The following is a 22460-nucleotide window of genomic DNA, read 5'->3' as shown; positions in this document are numbered from 1 at the left end:
CTGAAATCACAAATATGTTCCATCACAGGCCCCAACCCACAGGATGCATTTTCTGAAATAAGACAAGTTGATGAAGTAATTTATTTTGACTGGCATCGCAAGATGTTATCAACACATGGGCAACACTATGGCTCAATGGTTAGCACTGGTACCTCACAGTGCTCAGGACCTGGGCTTGATTCCAGGAGCATGATGTTTGTATATTGTCTCCATGTCTGTATGGGTTTCCTCCCAAAGTCCAGAGGTGTGCAGGTTAGGTGGATTAGTCATCGGAAACACAGGGTTACATGGATAGGGTAGAGGCATGGGTTGCTTTCTGGAAAGTCAGTGTGGTCTTAAAAGGATCAAATGTGGGGATTCTACGGTTCTATGATGTACTGTTTTTGTTATGGCACAAATACTAGTGTCTGTCTGTGTACAGGGCTTGAACTAAAGGGCTACAATGGGCCCTCTACAGTACAGTACAGTACAGTAATGGCATGAATGATCGCAAAGCACATTGAGGAAAGCTCATGCAATTACTTTGCTGTGGTGAGCACATCCTGACATTTATTCATGAGGGAAATCTTTTTAAAAAGGTCAAAGAATTGATGTTCAGAGCTGCAAAAAAACCAAATAAACAGAGCGACACTTCGAAATATTATACAAAACATTGGGACAGGAACCTTTCCAACATACAAACATTAAATTAAAAGGATGATGGCATGTCAGTTGGAAACTTGGTTTATGAGGAAATAGTGGAGCAGCTTTCCAGTATGTAGAGGCATAAATGACAGAATAAAAGTAATAAAAGACTTCTCTAAAAGCCTTCAGTTGGACCACAGTTGAAGTACAGAATGTAGTTGGTTCCAGGTGCCCTGTTATATTAAGGCTTTCAATATAATGGAAAGATGCTACATAGATTCACTGAGATGACACAAGGGTTGAGATTGTAGCTCCAAGTACAATCCATTGCAAAGTGTGCTTTGAAGTAATCAAAATTGTACAAACAGATGAACTGGCCTCAGTGCATCATTTTTAGTGCTGAGAAAAGGGGCCTGGTCTCTCAATTTACAATGGAAAGGCAAGGTGTTTAAAAAGTATAAGGAAATAGCTGAAGCCAGCGATTCTGAATGTGTGAGGAATGAAGCTGACATACAGATAAGGAAGGACACCACATCCATCCTAGGACAAGCCAAACAAAGTCACGCACGAGAATTCCTAGAAGCATGGCATTCTAACCGGAACTCTATCAACAAACACATTGAGTTAGACCCTATCTACCATCCCCTGAGAAAAAGAACAGGAAGTGACTTCACCAACCCAAAGAAACCCAAACATAGAAATAGAAAGCAAGAATTATTAGCAGTGCTTCGCCAGAGGCCCACTGAAAATGTTACCTAGTATGCTGACGAAATGTCTGGAAATGAACCTTCTAGCTCTGTGAGCAAACTTACATCCAGAACCTCAATTTGAACTAAAAATCTTCTCAAAACTCGCTAAGTATGGCAAGGTAATTAGTTGGGGGAGGAGAAATTATACTGCTAGTAGTCAGGAGCTGTGGAGTATAAATTGGGAACAAATGTTCTACGGGAAAGGTACAACAGAAATGTAGAAGCTGTTTAAGGGGCACTTGTTGCGAGTGTTGGATAACTTTGTCCCACTGAGACAGGCAAGGAATGGGAAGGTGAAGGAGCCCCGGATGACAACAGCAGAGCAGTTTCTCGTCAAAAGGAAGAAGGAAGCTTATTTATGGTTGAGGAAGCAAGAATCTGGCACAGCTTTAGAGAATTAGAGGGTAGCTAAGAAAGAAACTCAAAAATGGGCTGAGAGCCGAGGAGCGGGCATGAAAAAGCCTTAGTGGGAAGGCATGATTTGGAGATGCTGGCGTTGGACTGGGGTGTTGTGTGATTTTTAACTTTGGTGGGAAGGATTAGGGAAAACACAAAGGCGTTCTACATGCATGTGAGGAATAAGACAATGATCAGAGAAAGGGTATGGCCCATCAGGGATAGGGAAGGGAACTTGTGCCTGGAGTCTGAAGAGGTAGGGGAGGCCCTAACTGAGTTTTTCACTTCAGTATTTTGAGAGGGACCTTGTTGATAGTGGGAACACAGTGGCCCTGATTAATAGGCTTCAATAGATTGATATTAAGAAAGTGGTTGTGCTTCAATTCTGGGAAGCATCAAGATAGAGAAGTCCCCAGGGCCGGACCCAATATATCCAAGATTACTATGGGAAGCGAGGAATGAGATTGGTGCGCCTCTGGCGATGATCCTCACTCTCCACAGGAGTACCACCAGATGATCGGAGGGAGGCGAATGTTGTCCCTCTGTTAACGAAAGGGAATAGGGAAACCCCTGAGAATTACAGACCAGTCAGTCTTATGTTGGTGGTAAGCACATACTGGAAAGGATTCTGTGAGATAGGATTTATGAATATTTGGAAAAACAGTTTGATTAGAGGTAGTCAGTATGGCTTTAAAGGGGGAGCTGGTCATGCCTCACAAGCCTTACTGAGTTCTTTGAGGATGTGACGAGACACAGTGACAAAGGTCGAGCAGTGGATGTGGTGTATATGGATTTCAGTAAGGCAGTTGATAAGACTCCCCATGGTATGCTCATTCATAAAGTTGGGAAGTATGGGAAATTTGGCTGTCTGGATACAGAATTGGCTGGCTGAAAGATGACAGCGAATGGTAGTGGATGGAAACTATTCCGCCTGGAGGTCGGTGACCAGTGCTGTCCTGCAGGGATCTGTTTTTGGGTCTCTGCTCTTTGTAGCGTTTATAAATTACTTGGATGAAGTAGTGAGACGGTGGATCAGTGATAACACAAATGTCGGTGGTGTTGTAGATAGTGTCGAAGGCTGTTGTCGCCTTCAACATGACATTGACATGATGCAGAGCTGGGCTGAGAAGTGGCAAATGGAGTTCAACCTGGACAAATGCAAAAGTGATTCATTTTGGAAGGCTGAATTTGAATGTTGAATACAGGGTTAAAGACAGAATTTTTGGCAGTGTGGAAGAACAGCAGGATCTTGGGATCCATATGCATAGATCCCTCAAAATTGCCACACAAGTTGATAGGGCTGATAAGGCGGCATATGGTGTTTTGGCTTTCATTATCAGAGGAACTGAGTTTGAGCCGTGAGGTTTTGCTGCAGCTCTATAAAAGGAGAAAGTGAGGACTGCAGATGCTGGAGATCAGAGCTGAAAATATGTTGCTGGAAAAGTGCAGCAGGTCAGGCAGCATCCAAGGAACAGGAGAATCAACTTTTCGGGCATGAGCCTGAAGAAGGGCTGATGCCTGAAACGTCGATTCTCCTGCTCCCTGGATGCTGCCTGACCTGCTGCATTTTTCCAGCACAGCTCTATAAAACCCTGGTTAGACCAGACTTGGAATATTGCGTCCAGTTCTGGTCACCTTATTATAGGAAGGATGTAGATGCTTTAGAAATGGTGCAGAGGAAATTTACCAGGATCGTCTGTCAAGATTGGCAGGCAAGTCTTACCAAGAAAGGTCGAGTGAGCTCAAGCTTTTCATACTGGAGAGAAGGAAGGAAGTGAGGTGACTTGATAGAGCTGTATTAGGTAATGAGAGGCATAGATAGCCAGAGAAGTTTCCCCAGGGCAGAAATGGCAGTCACGAGGGATCATAATTTTAAGGTGTAGGGGAGATGTCAGAGATAGGTTCTTTACGCAGAGTGGTGGGGTGCGTGAAATGCACTGGCAGCAGGGGTAGTAGAGTCAGAGACATTGGGGACACTTAAGTGACTGCTGGACAAGCACATGGATGGCAGTATATTGCGGGGTGTGTAGGCTAGGTTGATCTTAGATTAAGATAAATGCTCAGCAAGACATCGTGGACCAAAGGGCCTATGCTGTACTGTTCTATGTTCTAAAAACAAATCAAAGTTGAATGAAGCAGCAAATTCAGAAGGCTGATGAGGCCAAGTGAATGTCACTGTATTGTCCCAAAGGAAGGAAACCCCTTTGAGGACATGGTTTCAACACCAACAGCAATTAAGCAGCTGCAGTTCACAGCCACATAACCAAGGATTCTGCTAAATTACTAGTAATTACTAAATTACAGAGTGAATCAATCTGCTGTAAAAATGTACCATTTCTCTATCAAGCCCCTCACATATACCAGCACTTGTATTTAAATTATTGATAACATTAAAATATTAACAATGGGTGATAGGATTTTAAAACAAAATCATTTATGGGATGTGGGTGTCAGTGCCAGAGCCAGCATTTTAATACCCATCCTTAATTCCCCTGGAAAAGGCATGATGAGCTGCTTTCTTGAAATGTTGTAATGCCTGGGACTTAGGATAAACCATACAATGACAATGAAGGATTGGTGATATAGTTCCATGATGCTTGATTTGAAGGGGAACTTCTAGGTGGTGGTGCTCCTATCACATCTGCTGCGCTCATCTGCCAACAATGTGGAAATAACAGTACTGGAGTTTTTCCCCTTTGTATTTGGTAGCTTCCTTCCGTATTTAAAGACAAATAACTATATTCCAGTACAGAAACTCATAGTAATCTAAGTCTTGCTTTTGCAATAATCCACTCCATAAATATCAGATTGGCACATGGTTGACTTCTCAAAAATATAATTTTTAATCTTTTAAGGGTCAATCCCTAACTGCAATATCTTATTGAAATACAAGATCCAATGTTGACCTAACAGGGTGAATATCTAGAAAGTGCTTCCTCTTAGGGTGGAGACTAGAACGAGACAAAGCAGTTAAGAATGAGAGATCTTCCTTTTAAGACTGGGAGGAGGAGAGTATTTTTCCTGAGGATCATTAGTCTATATAATTCTATTTCTAAGAAAGCCATTGCAGCTGGGGCATAATATCAATAGACGCTTGGCCGAGAATCAAATATATTTACACCAGCTCTGTGCGTGAATGTGTTTGGAAAGGGATTTGTAAACGTTTGGATAGTTTCAAGTTGTATTATCACGGAACGAAACTGCAAAATTTCTACTTATTGCATTTGAAAAGTACAGACTGCAGTTGATTTATTCTAGACTGAGTTGGTGAGATGTTTGACCAATCAGGGAGCTAAGGGTAATGAGGTGGCAGATAGGAAAATGGAATGGAGACCACAATCTGTTGAGCCATGATCTTACTAAGTGGTGAAACAGACTTGAATGGCCAGTTACCAACTCCTGCTCCCAAGTCCTATGATCCAACATGGGACTGAAAAGGAGTATATCTTAAATCAACAAAGAAAAAAAACTCAAAGTGACACATGGGGCAAAAGGCACAGGGCTAACTGAGACGATAATTGAACAGCTATCTAAAAGTATCTTGAAATGAAGATTTTGAGGTTGCTCACCTTGTGTGCAGTTTCAGCAAATTGCTGGGAGCTGTTCATCATCTCTGCAGTCTGTTTCTCAGCTCGGCCTAACCTTTCCCCACGTTCATTCAAGGCTTGGCTGGCTTTCTGGACTGCACTTGTAACACTGTCTGCAGCTGAATGCAAGATACTATTTCCTGGGAGAGAAGAGGATTTTAAAAATAAATTAACTTTCTGATTTGTCAAACAATGTAGCAAAGCAGCAGGCATACCACAGGTGGAATTGATATTGTATCTTTTACACTAGAAATCTCCCAATGCAGATCAGAAATGGAAACTAAAAAGTGTCACGAATAACAACAAGTTGCACAAAATCACATCAGTCCAAAGATTGGAGGAAAAAGTATTATTTTTGTGTTTTCTTCTGATCTACACTTTCTATTGTCTTAACAATCTTACGTACTGTTCACTGAAGACATTCTAGTAATACTGACTGGTACGGACTCTCTGACTGCTCCTCTAGCTTTAATCTCTCCTCTTCACAGGCTTAGCTGAGATCACTGCAAGTGGTGGTTGTAATCATGGGAGATAGTATCTGTGTCAAATAGTTGGGGGAAAGGAAATGAATACATTTACTATGCAAACTGGCCATACTCGCTGGCGTGTACATATGTGAAAACTAAACAAAAACAGCATTTGTCTCAACTGTGGTGTGGTGTGCACTGCTCTACTATAATACTGTTGCCTACCATCATCTGGACTGATATGATGAACAAACACTTGAATAGAATATGAAAGCAGTGCTGACATCTAAGTAAGCATGAACCAGTGAAGGATTGTCTTTAGGAGACAAGATAAAGGATCTTATGATGTCCCACTTAAATTTATTGCTTTTTGCTGTGACATGCTCCAAAGAAATCTGTGCTGGTCAAATCTCAAAAAGGACAACTCCTCAGTCATAGGCTTGAATTGACGTTTTCTTGTGCTCGCTGAAGGGTATTAGGATGCATATTATTTTGCTTGGTCTAGAACCAAAAGGTATTTATTCCAGCTCTATGTGCAAGTGCGTTTAGAAACTGATTTGCAAACATTTGGATAGTATTTTGAATAATAGCTGCATCATGATGGAATGAAACTACACAATTTCTACATATTTATATTCAAAGTACAGATTGCAACTGGTATTTCTAACATGCCTGGAAAACATTGCTCAGCAATCTTTGAGACTTTCACTAAACTGTAAAACCAACATATTCCACAAAACTGCCATGGTTGGAAATCCAGAATGAAAGCAGAACACTCAGCAGGTTGCCAGATTTGATGAGTGTTTCCAGCTTTTCTACTTTTATTGGTATTCATGAATTTACTCAAGACGAGAACTCGTGCTCTTTTCTTAATAAGGACATAGATGGAATTTGTGGGCATAAATCAGACCTTCCCATTCTCCTGGCCAAATTCAGGATTTGGGGAGTTTACTTCGGCCTTAGGTGAGGACCCAAAACTCTCTGATGAAGAGTCATCCACTCAAAACCTAGCTTCCTCCATCTCCATGGATGCTGTTTCACTCACTGTGATTTACAGCATTTGTTGTTTTCCATACAGATTCCAGTATCTGCAGTAATTTGCTCCTACCTCATATCACAAAGTTGTTTATTGAAAGACTAAACATAACACTAGATGGCAGAATATTCCATAAATTTATTGTTCCAAATTTGAAGGAATTAATCTTGGAATTACACTCTAATACTGACACCAGTAAATGGAATGCCTTGCATCGATTTTCAGAATAAAATTCAGGAAAACTCTGACAACTATGGATCCTATCATGGCTTCTAAATTCAGGGATGGAAATAGCTGTTCACATAGGAAATAAAGTGGTTAATAATCTCACTTGAATCTCAGTGGATAAACTGCGAAAAGACTTCACAAAAACTCCAATCTTAACAGCTGCTTCTTCCTGCCACCCACTGACAGATGTGTGAGCATTTCTGAAAAGCACAGTATATTCCACAGGAGCACAGTAGGCTGTTACAGCTGTGAACTGTATTGGAATTTCTTTCTTCCTAGCCTCCAGAGGACGATGAATCATGCTGCAGTATGATTCCACAGATATCAGCAACATTCCTCTACCTCCCACAAGCAACTTTTCACATTTGAAGCCAGGCAGTCCTCATTGACTTGTTAGTCAATCTTATCTTTGCTTATAATAAAAAGAACAAATAAGCTGAAACTACACAAAAGGGCAGCTGGGAGGGAAAAAAAAGAGACAACCTTTCTGCTTCTAACTAGTGAATGATGTCAGAAACAACTGTCACGGTGATCTCAGTGGAACATTAAAGTCCAGCACCTGCCAAATTTCAAATCCTCATCAGCAATTACCTATTGATTTACCATGCAACTTTAGAATTAGCATCAAAACTTGAAATATACAATTACTGCAATGACAAGTTCGTCTGTATACACTATCTCAGCAGATCTCATTCAGCTAGCAATCCAGAAAAGGTCTCAGCACCATGAGCATCTCTATTTTAAATATGAACACAGAAAACACTGATATGTTATGACTTTCATCTTTTGATATTTTGAAGGGATTACAGTAGTTTGGAATAGCCAGGACTTCTGTTTAAGTGAAAGTGCTTCATTTCAATTCAAGTTTAATACAGTGCTTACTAAACAATAGAAGAATGAAGTAGGCTGAATCATATTAACACTGGACTGTAGATTGCAAATCAGATCAGAGTCTTTTCAAACAGTTGTATTTCCTAAGTGATCAGCTGAGGCTCAGCTGGTAGCACTTTCCCAGATACTGGAAGGCCATGGATTTAGGCCCAAAGGCAGAAGGGAGTAAAATTAAACCCGACAGCTCAGCACAGAAAAGAGGCAGTGCTGCAATGCCCAAGTGTTATCTTTTGAATGAGATATTAAATAGAAACCCAGTTTGCGCTCTCAGATAGCTATAAACATACTAGGGCATTGACAACAAGTAGTCATCTCCAGTATCCTGCTAATATTTATCAATGTCATGAACAGGTGATCTGGTTATATTATATTACTGTTTGTGGTGCACAAATTGGTTGCTGTTTCCTACAATGCAGCAGTCGCTGTAAAGCACTTTGGAATGTCCCGAGGTTCTGAAAGGTATCATACAAATTTAAATCAGTTACAATTTATGTTTTTACAATCTCTTCTGCAGATGTTCTCTGCTGGATTTCAGAAATGAGGGGAGAGATATACTTGGAAAATTTAATTTTTAGAATATATAAAGCTTAAAAAGTGTCAACTTCTTACCCGCAATACCTCTCATTGCTAAGTTTAATTTATTCAATATTTTGTATAACTGAATTTAATGACTTCATTTAGTACAAAAAAAATCCTATGACAACTTTAATTTCATTCCATTGCTGGATAAAGAGTAACGTGTGTACGTCAACTTTGCAACATAGTGATGCAGCAGAAAAGTTAACTGCACTGCAGACAAATTCACCATGAATGATATATCTGCTGCAGATAACGTAAACTGTATTTTAATGCAATGCTACCAGTGACAAAATAAAACTTGATTACTCTTTTGTCAGTGCAACTCAACATTGGATGGGTTAACTTAGCATGTAAAACTCAAATTTATTTTAAGATGAAACCAGAACATCGAAGTCTGATTTTCAATTGGCATAAACATTAAGAAGCACACTAATTCTGTGCAAAATAATGTCATTATAGAAATGTGAAGTCAAGTTGCAGTAAAATTGCAACATAAAAAGCGTTTCTGCATGAATAGCAGACAAGATTATTCATGAGATAAAGGACACAGCACCTGATCAGCTAAATGTAAAATCAAGTCATTTTCCCTCCCTACATTTTAGATATAGCCAATTGAAAGTATTTGCCTGGCTGTCTGTGCTCAGCAGCAGCATTACATGATAACACCGTGTACTTACAATGACAGCATAGGATGGAAGCAGTCAACTGCTGACAAATTATTAATACACACTGCTGCGGAATATTGCTTTGGGCTAAAGCACATTATTTCTGAAGCAGATATTTTTAAAGCACCAGCTCAGTGTAGAGGTGCCTGGTCAATTTTCTTCAACAATTATAATCTTGGAAAGCACCACGGAATGATTGTCTCAGAGCTAAACAAATAAGTTGTTGTTTTCATAGATTCTGCAGTTATTGCTCAAGCACCAACACAAAATGTGTAAAATGAACACCATATGCACTGCTACCTCCTCTCCTCAGTTAACAAAAAATCTAATTCACTGTGAGCACATCAAGTTACAATATGGGAGCACAAAGAAAGTATGTCCCTTTAAACCTTGATTCCAAAAACAACCTATTTCTTACTTATTTTTCTCTCTCCACTTGTAACCGTGTTACTTCCTTTTTGAGATTGGTCATCACGATTCACATGTCCTCTTGTGCATCACTCAGGCTTTCATCATTTAGTGTGCAGTAATAAATGTTTTCTAGAGGAGAAAACATAGCCCCACAAGATGCAGATCACATATAGGCAGTCCTGGGATGAGTGCTCGACTACAGGACCAGAAACCAACATGATGTTCCACTGCTTACCCCACTGATACATTGCTTCCATCTTGGCTGTATTCAACTAATAGCACACTCCAATTCTACTTTACACAAATGTATGCTGACTACTTATTTTTAAAATCAGCATATGCCAAACTCCCGAGTATTCAAATCACACCTAGGTTGCAATTTCACAGCTGTCGCACTAAGTAATGCAAACTTGAAAAATCCATTTGAATCCAAACAATCTTAAATAACCAGGACTGATTCAGATACACTAACCTCCTGACAATTTAAGATTTTTGACAGGCAGTGCAATATCCTGAAAGCCAATAAATCTGATGCCTTGTTCTGTCATTGACAGCATCAGCCTACTCAAACCAAATCGACCAAGCAGAGCCTCAACAAGAATGGAGATGAACCGGTTAGCTCTTTGTATATCTTATGATAATAATATTTGCCATTTAGGTATTAAATCCATGAACCTCTGCTGGATCATTGCTTAACTAAAATAGTTGGTTAGCTGCTCAGTGTATTTTAAATACATCAATGTCTTCTGATGCCATATACAATCAAAATATCAGATCCAAGCTTTAGAACGCATTTTTAAAAGTAAATTTTAATTTAAGTGAAAACCCAATCAGATACTGAAGTAAGATACTAAGATGTCAGTTGTGTTTCAGTGGTAACAAACTCACCTCTGAAGGAGATGACTGTGGATCTAAGTCTTATTTCAAAGATATGTACATTATCTAGATTGACATTTCAGTACAGTAATTTAAGTCCTCATTGTTTGATTTGCTGTCTTTTGGAGACAACATTAAATTGTGAGCATGTCTTCCTCCACCAACAGGCAAAGATCCCTATTCGTAACAAGAGTAGGACCTCTTCGTTGGTTCCTAGCCTACAACTAATCATCAAGCGATATTACAATGAGTTATCTAGCATTATATATTTGTTGCTTGCGAAAAATTATCTGCTGTACTTTTTTTCAAGATGTACTATGATTCAAAAGCATTTTATTGGTGGTGAAGAGCTTTAGGACATCCTGGAAGTACTTGATTCTGCTATTATTGCACATGTCGATGGGGGGGGGGGGGGGGGGGGGGGGGGGAAGTTTTCTTTTACTCTTTACTAAATACCTTTGATATTCCATTGATTTGCTAATTCAAAAGGTGACACCTGGATTATTAGTTCACATGGAGTTCCTCATTGTGTACCTCGAGCCTTGGCCACCTGTTTCTATGCTTTGCCCTTTCTCTTCCCATCTCTGGCTCTGCTGGTTAATTTGCCCTGGCTCTCAGAGTGGGTAAATATTGGCTCTTACAACAAGTTAGCTGCTCAGATAAGGTGTCATTGTCCTCCACTTCCTTTTTTCACTCCAATTATGCCTGCTATGTTTCTTCCCTCAAATTTGACATTCAAATGTCTGACATTTTCTGGGCATCAGGACTATATTATTCAGGTGTTTGTGGTCACCTGCCTGGTTGCTTAGATCAGCAGTCAGCCCTCTACTACTGCTGTTCCTCACTGACTCTGGCACTCACTGACTGGTGCGACTAACTTTCTAGCTCCACCTCGATTCCTGGCTGTTTCTTGCAAATAGGCTGAAGCACATTTCCATACCACCTCTGGATCTTAAGGCACTCTCCCAACCACTAGTTGTTTTGTATCCCTCAACAGATCGTTTTCTCTTGTACCTCCTAGATCTTTATTCTAGCAGGAGTCCCTCCATCAGCGAGTGCTCCTATATTCCACCCTCGAAACAGATCTCAACTTGTCAGCACACCCATCTCTAAATCTGGATTTCAAATATTGTTCCATCGCGATTCTCCACATGAACATTGATGACACCACTGGATACTATGGCATTGTCTCCTCTTCATTGTTAGTTTACATCCAGAATACATTTCCTTATAATTGCTACATAACCAGGTCTTCTCATTTTTCTTCTAACCCTTTTTTGTCTTTACCTCTCTGTCATCATACCTCCTTTCTTTTCTCTCCTCACAGATAGTCTGCCCTCTCAAGTCACTTCCCTAACCTTTCAACATTCCAACTGCCATCGCAGACCCAATTCCCTCAGACAGAAGTAACTTTGTTTTGTAGCTCACTTGCATTCTCCTCCGGATTCATAGAGGAAGTCTTCACTATCTCTTATCAGCAATAACCCTAACATCTCCATCTTACACCTCATTCCTGGTGGGAGCTGAGCTTCCCCCAAACTCCCCCCTTACAAATCGCCCTTCCCACTACTGACCCTGCAGACTCTGCTAATGTGCACTAATCCTCACCGCCACCTCTAAGCATCTCCATCAAGATGGTCTTATCTGACCAACCCTTGACAGACACTGAAAAAGTCTTAGTAACAGGATTAAATTACAACTTCCAGGATACAAAGTTTTCTTAGCAGTATTAGAAACAACACTGAAAGACAACCAGCTCACAGAAGAAACCCAGCAAACCATCAGACAGTCGCACCAACATTAAGCAGGAAAAAAGGAAGGAAACACACTTAATACACAAAAAAGGAAAGCACTAGAAAACTAAAGAAAAAGATAAAAACATTGTTATCCTACCTGCAGACAAAGGACGCTTGACAACCATTTTAAATCAAACAGACTACATTGAGAAAGTGAACACAAATCTTGCAGATAGCAACACTTACCAACAAGTGGCGATAGACCCGATCCCACAACTAGAGAACCGAATCACAGCCCTATTCAAAATAACTTCAGAAATCTAGAGAAATAAATAAGACCGACTTCCAAAAATGAAACCAGACGGATCCAACACACCACGCTTCTACGGATTACCCCAAATTCACAAACCAGGATGCCCCCTCAGACCCATAGTCTCACTACCTGGAACACCAACTTACAGATTGGCTAAGGAGCTACACCAAAAGACTAAAACAGTTAGTAGAAGACACTCACAATTCCACCCAACAATTCCTGAAGACCAAAGACAGTAAGATAAAAGAGGACGAAATAATGGTCTCCTTTGACGTAACAGCCTAGTTCACATCCATCAATATCAACCTGGCCAAGGAAACACTGACTACATTATCAGAAGAATCAAAGACACATACACCAAACACCATCAACTTCATCAGCAAGGACAATGTCATCAAGTTGATGGACCTATGCCTTACCACCCACTTCACCTTCAACAATAAAACCTCCAAAAAAACCAACGGAACACCCATGGGATCTCTGATATCAGGGTACTTAGCAGAGGCAGTAATGCAGAAACACGAACAGACAGCGCTACCAACCATTCAACCTAACCTTGGTCTACTGCGTGGATGACACCAGTGTCCTGAAATGCAACCAGAGGAAACCTTCAAGACCATCAATAATACCCTTACTAGCATAAAATTCACATAAGAGGAGGAAAACAACAAACTGCCATTCCTAGATGTCACAGTAGAGCGAACAGTCAATGGGGAGCTTCAAGCCAGCGTCTACAAGAAAACAACACATACTGACCAAGTACTGAACTACAGAAGCAATCATCCCAATACCCACAAATGAAGCTGCATTAGAACATTGTTTCAACAAGCCACCATAAATACAGCACAGAGAAACTACGCAGAGCAGAGGAAAAACACCTACACAGTGTATTAAAAAAAGAACAGGTACCCAATGACCACAGTTCACCAATTTCTCAGCAACAAACCCTAACAAGCAGGCAAAACACGTCAAGAAACCCTAGCCACACTCCCCTACATCAAATGACTGCCAGGCTACTCAGACCCCTTGGCATCATGGTACCCACCAACACACTAAAACAGCAGCTCATGAACGCGAAAGACCCTATACATACAACAAGCAAAACTAATGTCATTTACATAATATCTTGCAAGAAGTTGGAGGATTTGAGCTACAGGGAGAGGCTGAACAGGCTGGGGCTGTTTTCCCTGGAGCATCGGAGGCTGAGGGGTGACCTTAAAGAGGTTTACAAAATTATGAGGGGCATGGATAGGATAAATAGGCAAAGTCTTTTCCCTGGGGTCGGGGAGTCCAGAACAAGAGGGCATAGGTTTAGGGTGAGAGGGGAAAGATATAAAAGAGACCTAAGGGGCAACTTTTTCACGCAGAGGGTGGTATGTGTATGGAATGAGCTGCCAGAGGATGTGGTGGAGGCTGGTACAATTGCACCATTTAAGAGGCATTTGGAGGGGTATATGAATAGGAAGGGTTTGGAGGGATATGGGCCAGGTGCTGGCAGGTGGGACTAGATTGGGTTGGGATATCTGGTCGGCATGGATGGGTTGGACCAAAGGGTCTGTTTCCATGCTGTACCTCTGACTCTATAACTGTAACAAGCACTACATTGGGACAAACAGGCAGAAAAATAGCCAAGATACATGAACATCTACTAGCCACCAAAAGACATGACCCTCTCTCACTAGTATCCTTACATGCAGATAAGAAAGGACACCACTTGGACTGGGACAACACATCCATCCTCGGACAAGCCAAACAGAGACATGCAAGAGAATTCCTTGAAGCACGGCATTCCAACCAGAACTCTATCAACAAACACATAGGGTCTAACTCAATCTACCACCCCCTGAGAAAAAGAACAGGAAATGACTTCACCAACCCAAGGAAACCTAAACACAAAAGGAAGCAGGCCATGCCACCCATGCTTTATCCAGAGGCTCACTGATGATGTTAGGTAGTATGATGACAAACCATCTGAAAACAAACCTTTCAGCTCAAAGAGCAAACCTACATCCAGAATGTCTTTTCAATTGTGAACATGACCTTGGCTACCCAGGAGCTTATAACTGAAGACGAGAGAGAACAAAGGAGAATTGAGGTGATAAACCTATCAGCCATGATCGAATGGTGGAACAGGCTCGATGGGTTGAATGGACCTAATTCAACTCATACGTCTTATAGTCTCCCTCATGTTAGGGTTTCATAGAAAGCTGGCCAGAGGGAGCTGACGTCTTGCGCATTGACACATCCCCTCCTGGCTGTACCTGCCATCACCTATCTCTCCCAGACTGTTCCATGGTGACCATCACCATCACATTCTTTTATCCTTAGCAACTTCAACTATCTCAGTTTACTAAGCCCTGGGCTCACTGTGCCTCACAGTTTAATTGTTTCCTCAACATGAACTTTACCAAACCAAAACCACTTTAATCCAATTGCTGTTCCATGGCACTGTTACTTCCATTAACCAAAGACATGGACATCTCTGATCACTTCCGTTTAATGGAAATTGGGGCTCTTTAAAACTGAATTTTCCAAGTATTTACTGTGCAGTATAAGAGTTCATTTAACAGCTATTACAGTAATAATAAAGGGGGTGGCAGGGGCAGGGTGATTAAGTGAAGTAGGTGAAGACAGGTAGAGAGTACGACCTGGGTGGTAAATAGGAGGAATGAATCCTGTTAGTGTGAGGGAGGCGTGGAAGGGATGGAGAGTGGATGGGAAAGGCAGCTATTTGAAATTGGAGAACTCAAATGTTCAATCCTTCAGGTTTAGGCTGCCCAGGCAGATGAGGTATTGTTCCTCCAATTTGCAGTGTAGTTTGTTGCAGCAGTGGAGGAGGCCAAGGATGGTCACATCGGAAAGGGAATGGGAAGGGGAATTGAAATGGGTGGTGACTGGGAGGACTGGTCAGCCCCTGCGGGCCCAGCTCAGATGCTTGGTGAACCGTTCCCTAAGTTTATGTTCGGTCTCCCCGATGTAAAGAAGACCACATCGGGTGCATCTGATGCAGCAAACAAGATTGCAAGAGAGAGGCAGTTGAACCTATCTGACCTGAAAGGCCTGTTTGGGGCCCTGTATGGAGGTAAGGGGGAGGTGGTGTACCAGCAGGACTCCCAGTGTGGTCTTCTCCACATCGGGGAGACCAAATGTAAACTTAGGGAATGGTTAGTCACCACTCATTTCAATTCCTCTAACCACTCCATTTCCAACATGACCATCCTGGCCTCCTCCACTGCCACAATGAACCACACCACAAATTAGAGGAACACCACCTTCCACCTGGGCAGCCTATAGCCAAATGGCACTAGATTAAATTAGGCTATCTGGTCTGCATGGACGAGTTGGACCAAAGGGTCTGTTTCCATGCTGTACATCCCTATGACTTAACATGGAGTTCTCCAATTTCAAATAATCTCCCTTTCCATCCTCTGACTCCCCAACCCCTCCCCTTCCCTTCCCTTCTACTCCTTCCTGCCACCAACCAGATTCATTCCTCCCATTGATCAACCAGGTCATACCCTCTACTTGTCTTCACCTATCCCCACTTCACCACTCTGCCCCCCCCACCCCTTTTTATCTGCAGCTCCCCTCACCCCCACCCAGCCGTGAAGGGTTACACCCAAAAGGTTGACTTCTCCATCTCCTGATGCTGCCTAGCCTGTGGTGTTCTTCTAGCCTCGTGCCTGCATCTGCAGTTTTTTTTGTCTCTATGAAAATCTGCAAGATATCCAAGGAGTGCACTGCCTCTACTCCTCCATCTTACAGAATGGCTTCACGGTTATATGCACTTTTAATCTAATTAAATTTTTAAAAATAATTAAACTGCCTCACCTTAAACTCAAAAAAGTGATAAACCGTTTACCGTCTATGTTAGGCAACTGTAATCATGAACCCCCTAAAATCAACACTGTCCACCCCCACAACCCCCTCCCATATTTTCTGTGTCCATCCCAAGAAAAAGCTCTATCTCAATTCACTTACAAGGGCATTTTCACAATTTTTTCCATGGAGCCTTTGGTCTTCCATTCATTACATGATTTCTGCCAATAACAATTCACTCAATCACACATCAGCTCAGTCAGCTCTACCTTTGATGCTCTAGTTTATTTTCCTAAATGACTACTGCTGATACCTTGTAGTAGTTGCCACCTCCACCACTGTCATATTGTTTGAATGAATTTGCTGTCTCTAATCCTCTTTTGCATCATGCCAATAATTAGCGGTAGAAGATACACCACCACAAAGCACCTACAGAAGGGCACTTGTCTGAGTAATAAGGCAGCCTGTTATGTAATAGCAATAAACAAAATGGCATGATTACTAGGAGCTTGGGGAGCTGGAATAGTGTATCTACTATATTCAAAAGCTCGAATCAAACTCATCTGCACCCACAGTCTATTTGAGGCATCAAGCTGAATGTTAACTCCTTCAACAACACCCTCGTCTCCGTGAAACTTAAGCTCTCATCCTCACTCCTCCTGGTGTGGCATCTATCTTGATTTCCTAAGGTCTAAAGAATGCAGAACAGCTATTGGAAATAACTGTTTGAACTATTTATGTCCTGATCTGGCTTGACCATAGAACATATACGGTCTTACTCTCGTCTGCCAAAACTGCTCACTATCCAAGGATCATCCTAGAATGCAAATAGAACCTCTAGCTTCTTTTCTGCACTGGAAAAGGGTTTCTTTAACAACCCACTTCCAGTCTCCTCCACCTACAAATGTAAGGAATTCATGAATATCTATGTTATAAAGAACAAGGCCACTCAATCAGCAGCCTCGGCCACTTCCTGTGACAATGGGAAGGTCTTCCCTCTTCAGCCTTCAACTGGTCTGCAACTTTTGAACTTATTAAACACACCATTCTCCTTCAACACCTCTCTATGGATGGAACTTCATTTGAATGCTTTCATTTTTGTCGAACAAGTCATTGGCACCATTATGACTGATATCTTCCAAGGATTTAATTCTGCTCCCCTACCCTTCCTTATCTGTAGTTACTTTAATCAAACTGTTCAGGCACATTCTGGGCTGAGTTAGTTCAATTGCAATGAAGAGTAATGTCAACAGCATAGGTTCAATTCTCAAACCAGCTGAACTTACCATGAAGGACTCTTCCTCTCAACCTCTCCCTTCGCTTGACGCATGGTGATCTCCAAGTTTGACCACCAGCAGTCAGCTCTATCATGACAGAGTAGCCCAATAATTCACTAAAACTATACAGTGACTTTATTTTTTAATGATACTTCTGGGGCAGCTGGGATTTGAACCCAAGCCTCCTTGCACTACCACTGGACCACAAAAGCCTGTTTTTCATCATACACCGCCTTTGATGACATCATCCACAAACAACTTTCAAAAGTGCACTGACACTAGCACTTTTAATAACCCCTCTAAAATTGTCATACCACATTCTCATTTCCTGTTACCAAATGAGAAATCCCCTCCAACTAAATAAAGAAGGCCAAGTCAAGGAGTACAGCATGGCAACAGACCCTTTGGTCCAATTCATCCATGCCGACCAGATATCCTAAATGAATATAGTCCCATTAGCCCATATCCCTCTAAATAATTCCTGTTCATAATGACCATCCAGATGACTTTTAGATATTGTCATTGTACCAGCCTTCATCACTTCCTCTGGCAGCTCATTCAATACACTCACCATGCCATGCATGAAAAAGTTGCCCTTTTATATCTTTCCCCTCTCACCCCAAACCATTGTCCTCTAGTTATGGACTACCCCACCCCAGGGAAATGACCTTATCTATTTACCCAGACCATGCCTCCCATGATTTTATATACCGCTAAAGGTCAACACCTCAGTCTCTGACGCTCCAGGGAAAACAGCCCTAGACTATTCAGCTTCTCCCTATAGCTCAAATCCCCCAACCCTGGCAACATCCTTGTAAATCTTTTCTGTACCCTTTCAAGTTTCACAACATCTTTCCGATAGGAAGGAGACCAGAATTGCATGCAATATTCCAACAGTGGCCTAACCAATGTCCTGTGTACAGCTGCAACATGACCTCCCAACTCCTGTACTCATTGCTCTGACCAATAAAGGAAAGCATACCACTTCACTATCCTGTCTACCTGTGACTCCACTTTCAAGGAACTATGAACTTGCACTCCAAGGTCTTTGGTCAGCAGCACTCCCTAGGACCTTGCCATTAAGGTGTATAAATCCTGCCCTGATTTCCCTTTCCAAAATGCAGTACCTCACATTTACCTAAATTCAACTCCATCTGCCAATCCTCGGCCCATTGGCCCATCTGTTCAAGATTCCTTGGTACTCTGAGGTAACCTTCTGCGCTGACCACCACACCTCCAATTTTCATATCATCTTACTAAGAATACCGCCTATGTTCACATCCAAACCATTTATATCAATGATGAAAAGCAGTGGACCCAGCACCCATCCTTGTGGCACTCCACTGGTCATAGGCCTCCAGTCTGAAAAACAACTCTCCACCACCATCCTCAGTCTTCTACCTATTTTTTTTAATGTCCTTTTGACATTTTTTGAAAAAAAATGGTTATAGCAGATAACTAACAGCTCTTGAAAAAATTCAACTGATAATACTGATGTGCTTGATAAACCTGCTCAATCATGCAGATACTTTATACACACGGGTATAAGAGACAATGAGTACCAGTATCAGTGTGTCACTGTAAAAGGCTCCAAAACAAATGTTGAATGCCTTTGAAAAATTCTCTTAAGACACAACATGGTCAGTTAAATAACAGTTAAAACCTTCAGTGATTACATGCGCACCAATATTTTGTGTTTGATTAACTGAAAAACAAAGCAATGTTATCAAAATGCTTTGGATAGCTGAAAAGCTGAAAATCTACTGCCGGAAGTAAAAGCAATCACTTGCTGAATAGTGAGATGAATCCTCATCATAACAGAGCAAGGCTCAGATGGTAAATACATCACACATCATGCAAATTACTGAATTTTTGATTCAATGCTCCAAAGAAAAAGAGCCACGATTTGATGCTACAAAACATTGGAGATTCATTTAGCCTAATTGATTCTTCTGTCTTATAGAATTATTAATCAGTCCAACTTCAAGTGATACCTCAATCTTCAGTGTTGCTCAGTTTGAAAAAGGCAGTCAACAGAAAATGCACATTTTAAAATCTGCTTAATGTAGCAATATTGTTGATTTAGTTTCTGGTCTATTTCTTTTGTAGTCTTGAGTGTTCTAACAGTTTTCTTTCTGCTCTGAACTCCACCATCTGGCTCTACAAAATACGTTTAAACTCTTCTCCCAACTCTGGCCTGGCTTTGCTCAGACAATGTGGGTAAAGATAGAAGAGGTCTGTTGTAAATTTAGTTTTTAATAGAACAGATAAACTGAAACAATAGCAAATCCATTTCACTCCAGCTAACTGCCCAGCACTTGGCAGCAGATAGCATAACAGCTGTTCTAGAGGCCAGCTAACAATAAAAAGGAGAATAACCAGGACTAAAGTCTGCTTGGTCTATCAACGGAAAACAAAAGCTAATTAGTTATCATTCACTCTTCATACTGATAACAGTCAAATAGCACTGTCAATATTACTGCTTATATCAGGCATTTGCCATGATTAGATTAGATTAGATTCCCTACAGTGTGGAAACAGGCCCTTCGGCCCAACCAGTCCACACCGCCCCTCTGAAGAGTAACCCACCCAGACCCACTTCCTTCTAACTAATGCACCTAACTCTATGGACAATTTAGCATGGCCAATTCACCTGACCGGCACATCTTTGGACTGTGGGAGGAAACCCAAGCACCCAGAGGAAACCCACGCAGACACAGGGAGAATGTGCAAACTCCACACAGACAGTCACCCGAGACTGGAATCGAACCTGGGACCCTGGTGCTGTGATGTTAGATGTTACTTGATGGTCTCTCCATCTGAATGTTTCTCTGTTGCAGCGATGATTCATTTCATGGAAACACTAATTGAGTACTTTCATTTCCTGTCAATCACATCACAAGGAACAATGCTTCCAAATTTTGCCACAAAATAACTGGAATGCATAAAGGTCACTATATCTTGTACTTATTGTTTGGGTCACACAAACAAAATCAGAAGGTAAGCGTGCACTCCCTGTCTTAGAGAAAAATGGCCAAGAAGCTGTTCGCCTGTAGGAGGCACATTTCACCACAAAAATGCAACCATCCTGTTTGCACGGACTAATAAGCAACAAGAATACACTACAGGAAACTGTTTTAAAGAATGCATCAGGGTCATGGCCTGGGTAGCAATTTAACCTGCAAAAAATTCTGCAATTGTCCTTGCAACTATTTCAGCTTAATATACAAAGTGTCAGTGAAGTGGCACCCAAGTTTGACTTACAATAAGCAATGTGTATGAATTAAGGGGCAAATAAGGATTCTCTGATTTACTTTCACTTCAAAAATACCCACTTGCCAACTCTATCCACAGTACATTTTAAATTAGCAAACTGGCGGAAACCCTTCTTAAAAAAAATTACTTACTGCTGCAACTGTATTTTTGAAGTTTGAAGAGTAAAACATGTGGGTGTGACCAAGGCAGAAAATTATTGGCAAAGTAACTCTCAGTAAGACTGTCTAAAGCTCACTTGTAAAAGTATGAGGTAATACATACAATGCAAAACACCACAGCTTTCAGATTTAAGTGACACAAGTTGAACACTAATAAGAATGGTTGTAAACTTGAATAACTTTTTTTAAAAAAATCAACCAAAAAAGATCCAAATGTTTCTAATGCCTCCACTACCAAGTTGCGGTAGCATTTCTTTAATCAGATCACAGGCTCAGATTTTCAAACTGGTTTCAATACTCCTGGAAGGAGGTTCAAAAGCTGCCAGGGTTGCTGCTTTTATTATTCATTAGTTTCTACAAGAAACAGTGTAGATATCAAAGATGACTAGATCAATTGCAGCCCTGATGTTCTCCACAGTCATACATCTTGCCAGCATTCGTTATTGAGACTAACACATGCTGAAAAAGTACTTTGCGGCTGCAATATTGAACCCGCAGCATAATAAGAATTGCAGCTTTCAAAAACAGAGGTTAAAAAGAATGAGACCGTGCCAGGGCAGAGGACAGAAAAGGGAATGAATTAAAAGTGTAAAAAGCTGCTCTTGGTACTTGAAATGGGCTTTCTTTTACAATCATTTCTGCTCTCTCCAAACTGAGATCGGTTAAAATGGAATCAAAACCATGCAAGTTCATACCTTTCTATTATTGCGCTAATTTTTTAAATTAAGAAATCTAAAAAGTATAATCAATATTTTTATTAGTTAAACTCCTGCAACTAGTGAATGGGTGTTGAGAATTTTGAAATAAGCTTTTCATAAGGGGAAACAAAAACATGTATTTGGAAAGGCAAGGACTGATTAGGGATACTCAACATGGCTTTGTGCGTGGGAAATCATGTCTCACAAACTTGATAGAGTTTTTTGAAGACATAACAAAGAAGATTGATGAGGACAGAGCGCGAGATGTGATCTATATGGTCTTCAGTAAGGCGTTCGAGAAGGTTCCCCATGGGAGACTGATTAGCAAGGTTAGATCTCACAGAATACAGGGAGAGCTAGCCATTTGGATACAGAACTGGCTCAAATGTAGAAGACAGAGGGTGGTGGTGGAGGGTTGTTTTCAGACTAGAGGCCTGTGACCAGTGGAGTCCACAAGGAACAGTGCTGGGTCCTCTACTTTTTGTCACTTACATAAATGATTTGGATGCGAGCATAAGAGGTACAATTAGTAAGTTTACAGATGACACCAAAATTGGAGGTGTAGTGGACAGTGAAGAGGCTTACCTCAGATTACAACAGGATCTGGACCAGATGGGCCAATGGGCTGAGATGTGGCAGATGGAGTCTAATTCAGATAAATGTGAGGTGCTGCA

At 41.2% G+C, this 22460-nt stretch overlaps 1 protein-coding gene across 1 annotated transcript in view; it reads right to left on the bottom strand.

The window, feature by feature from the left end:
* Window positions 1-22460, bottom strand: part of stxbp6 (syntaxin binding protein 6 (amisyn)) — a 210236-nt gene that overhangs the window by 24111 nt on the left and 163665 nt on the right. Inside the window, exon 5 of the mRNA XM_072569021.1 lies at window positions 5339-5496. Coding sequence (XP_072425122.1) covers window positions 5339-5496 — 158 coding nt within the window. The remainder of the gene's footprint in view (window positions 1-5338; window positions 5497-22460) is intronic.

Source organism: Chiloscyllium punctatum, chromosome 4 (genome assembly GCF_047496795.1).
Source record: "Chiloscyllium punctatum isolate Juve2018m chromosome 4, sChiPun1.3, whole genome shotgun sequence".
NCBI classification, from domain to species: Eukaryota; Metazoa; Chordata; class Chondrichthyes; order Orectolobiformes; family Hemiscylliidae; genus Chiloscyllium; species Chiloscyllium punctatum.
The sequence above is the reverse complement of the archived record's forward strand: the minus strand, read 5'-3'. Positions and strand labels throughout refer to the sequence as shown.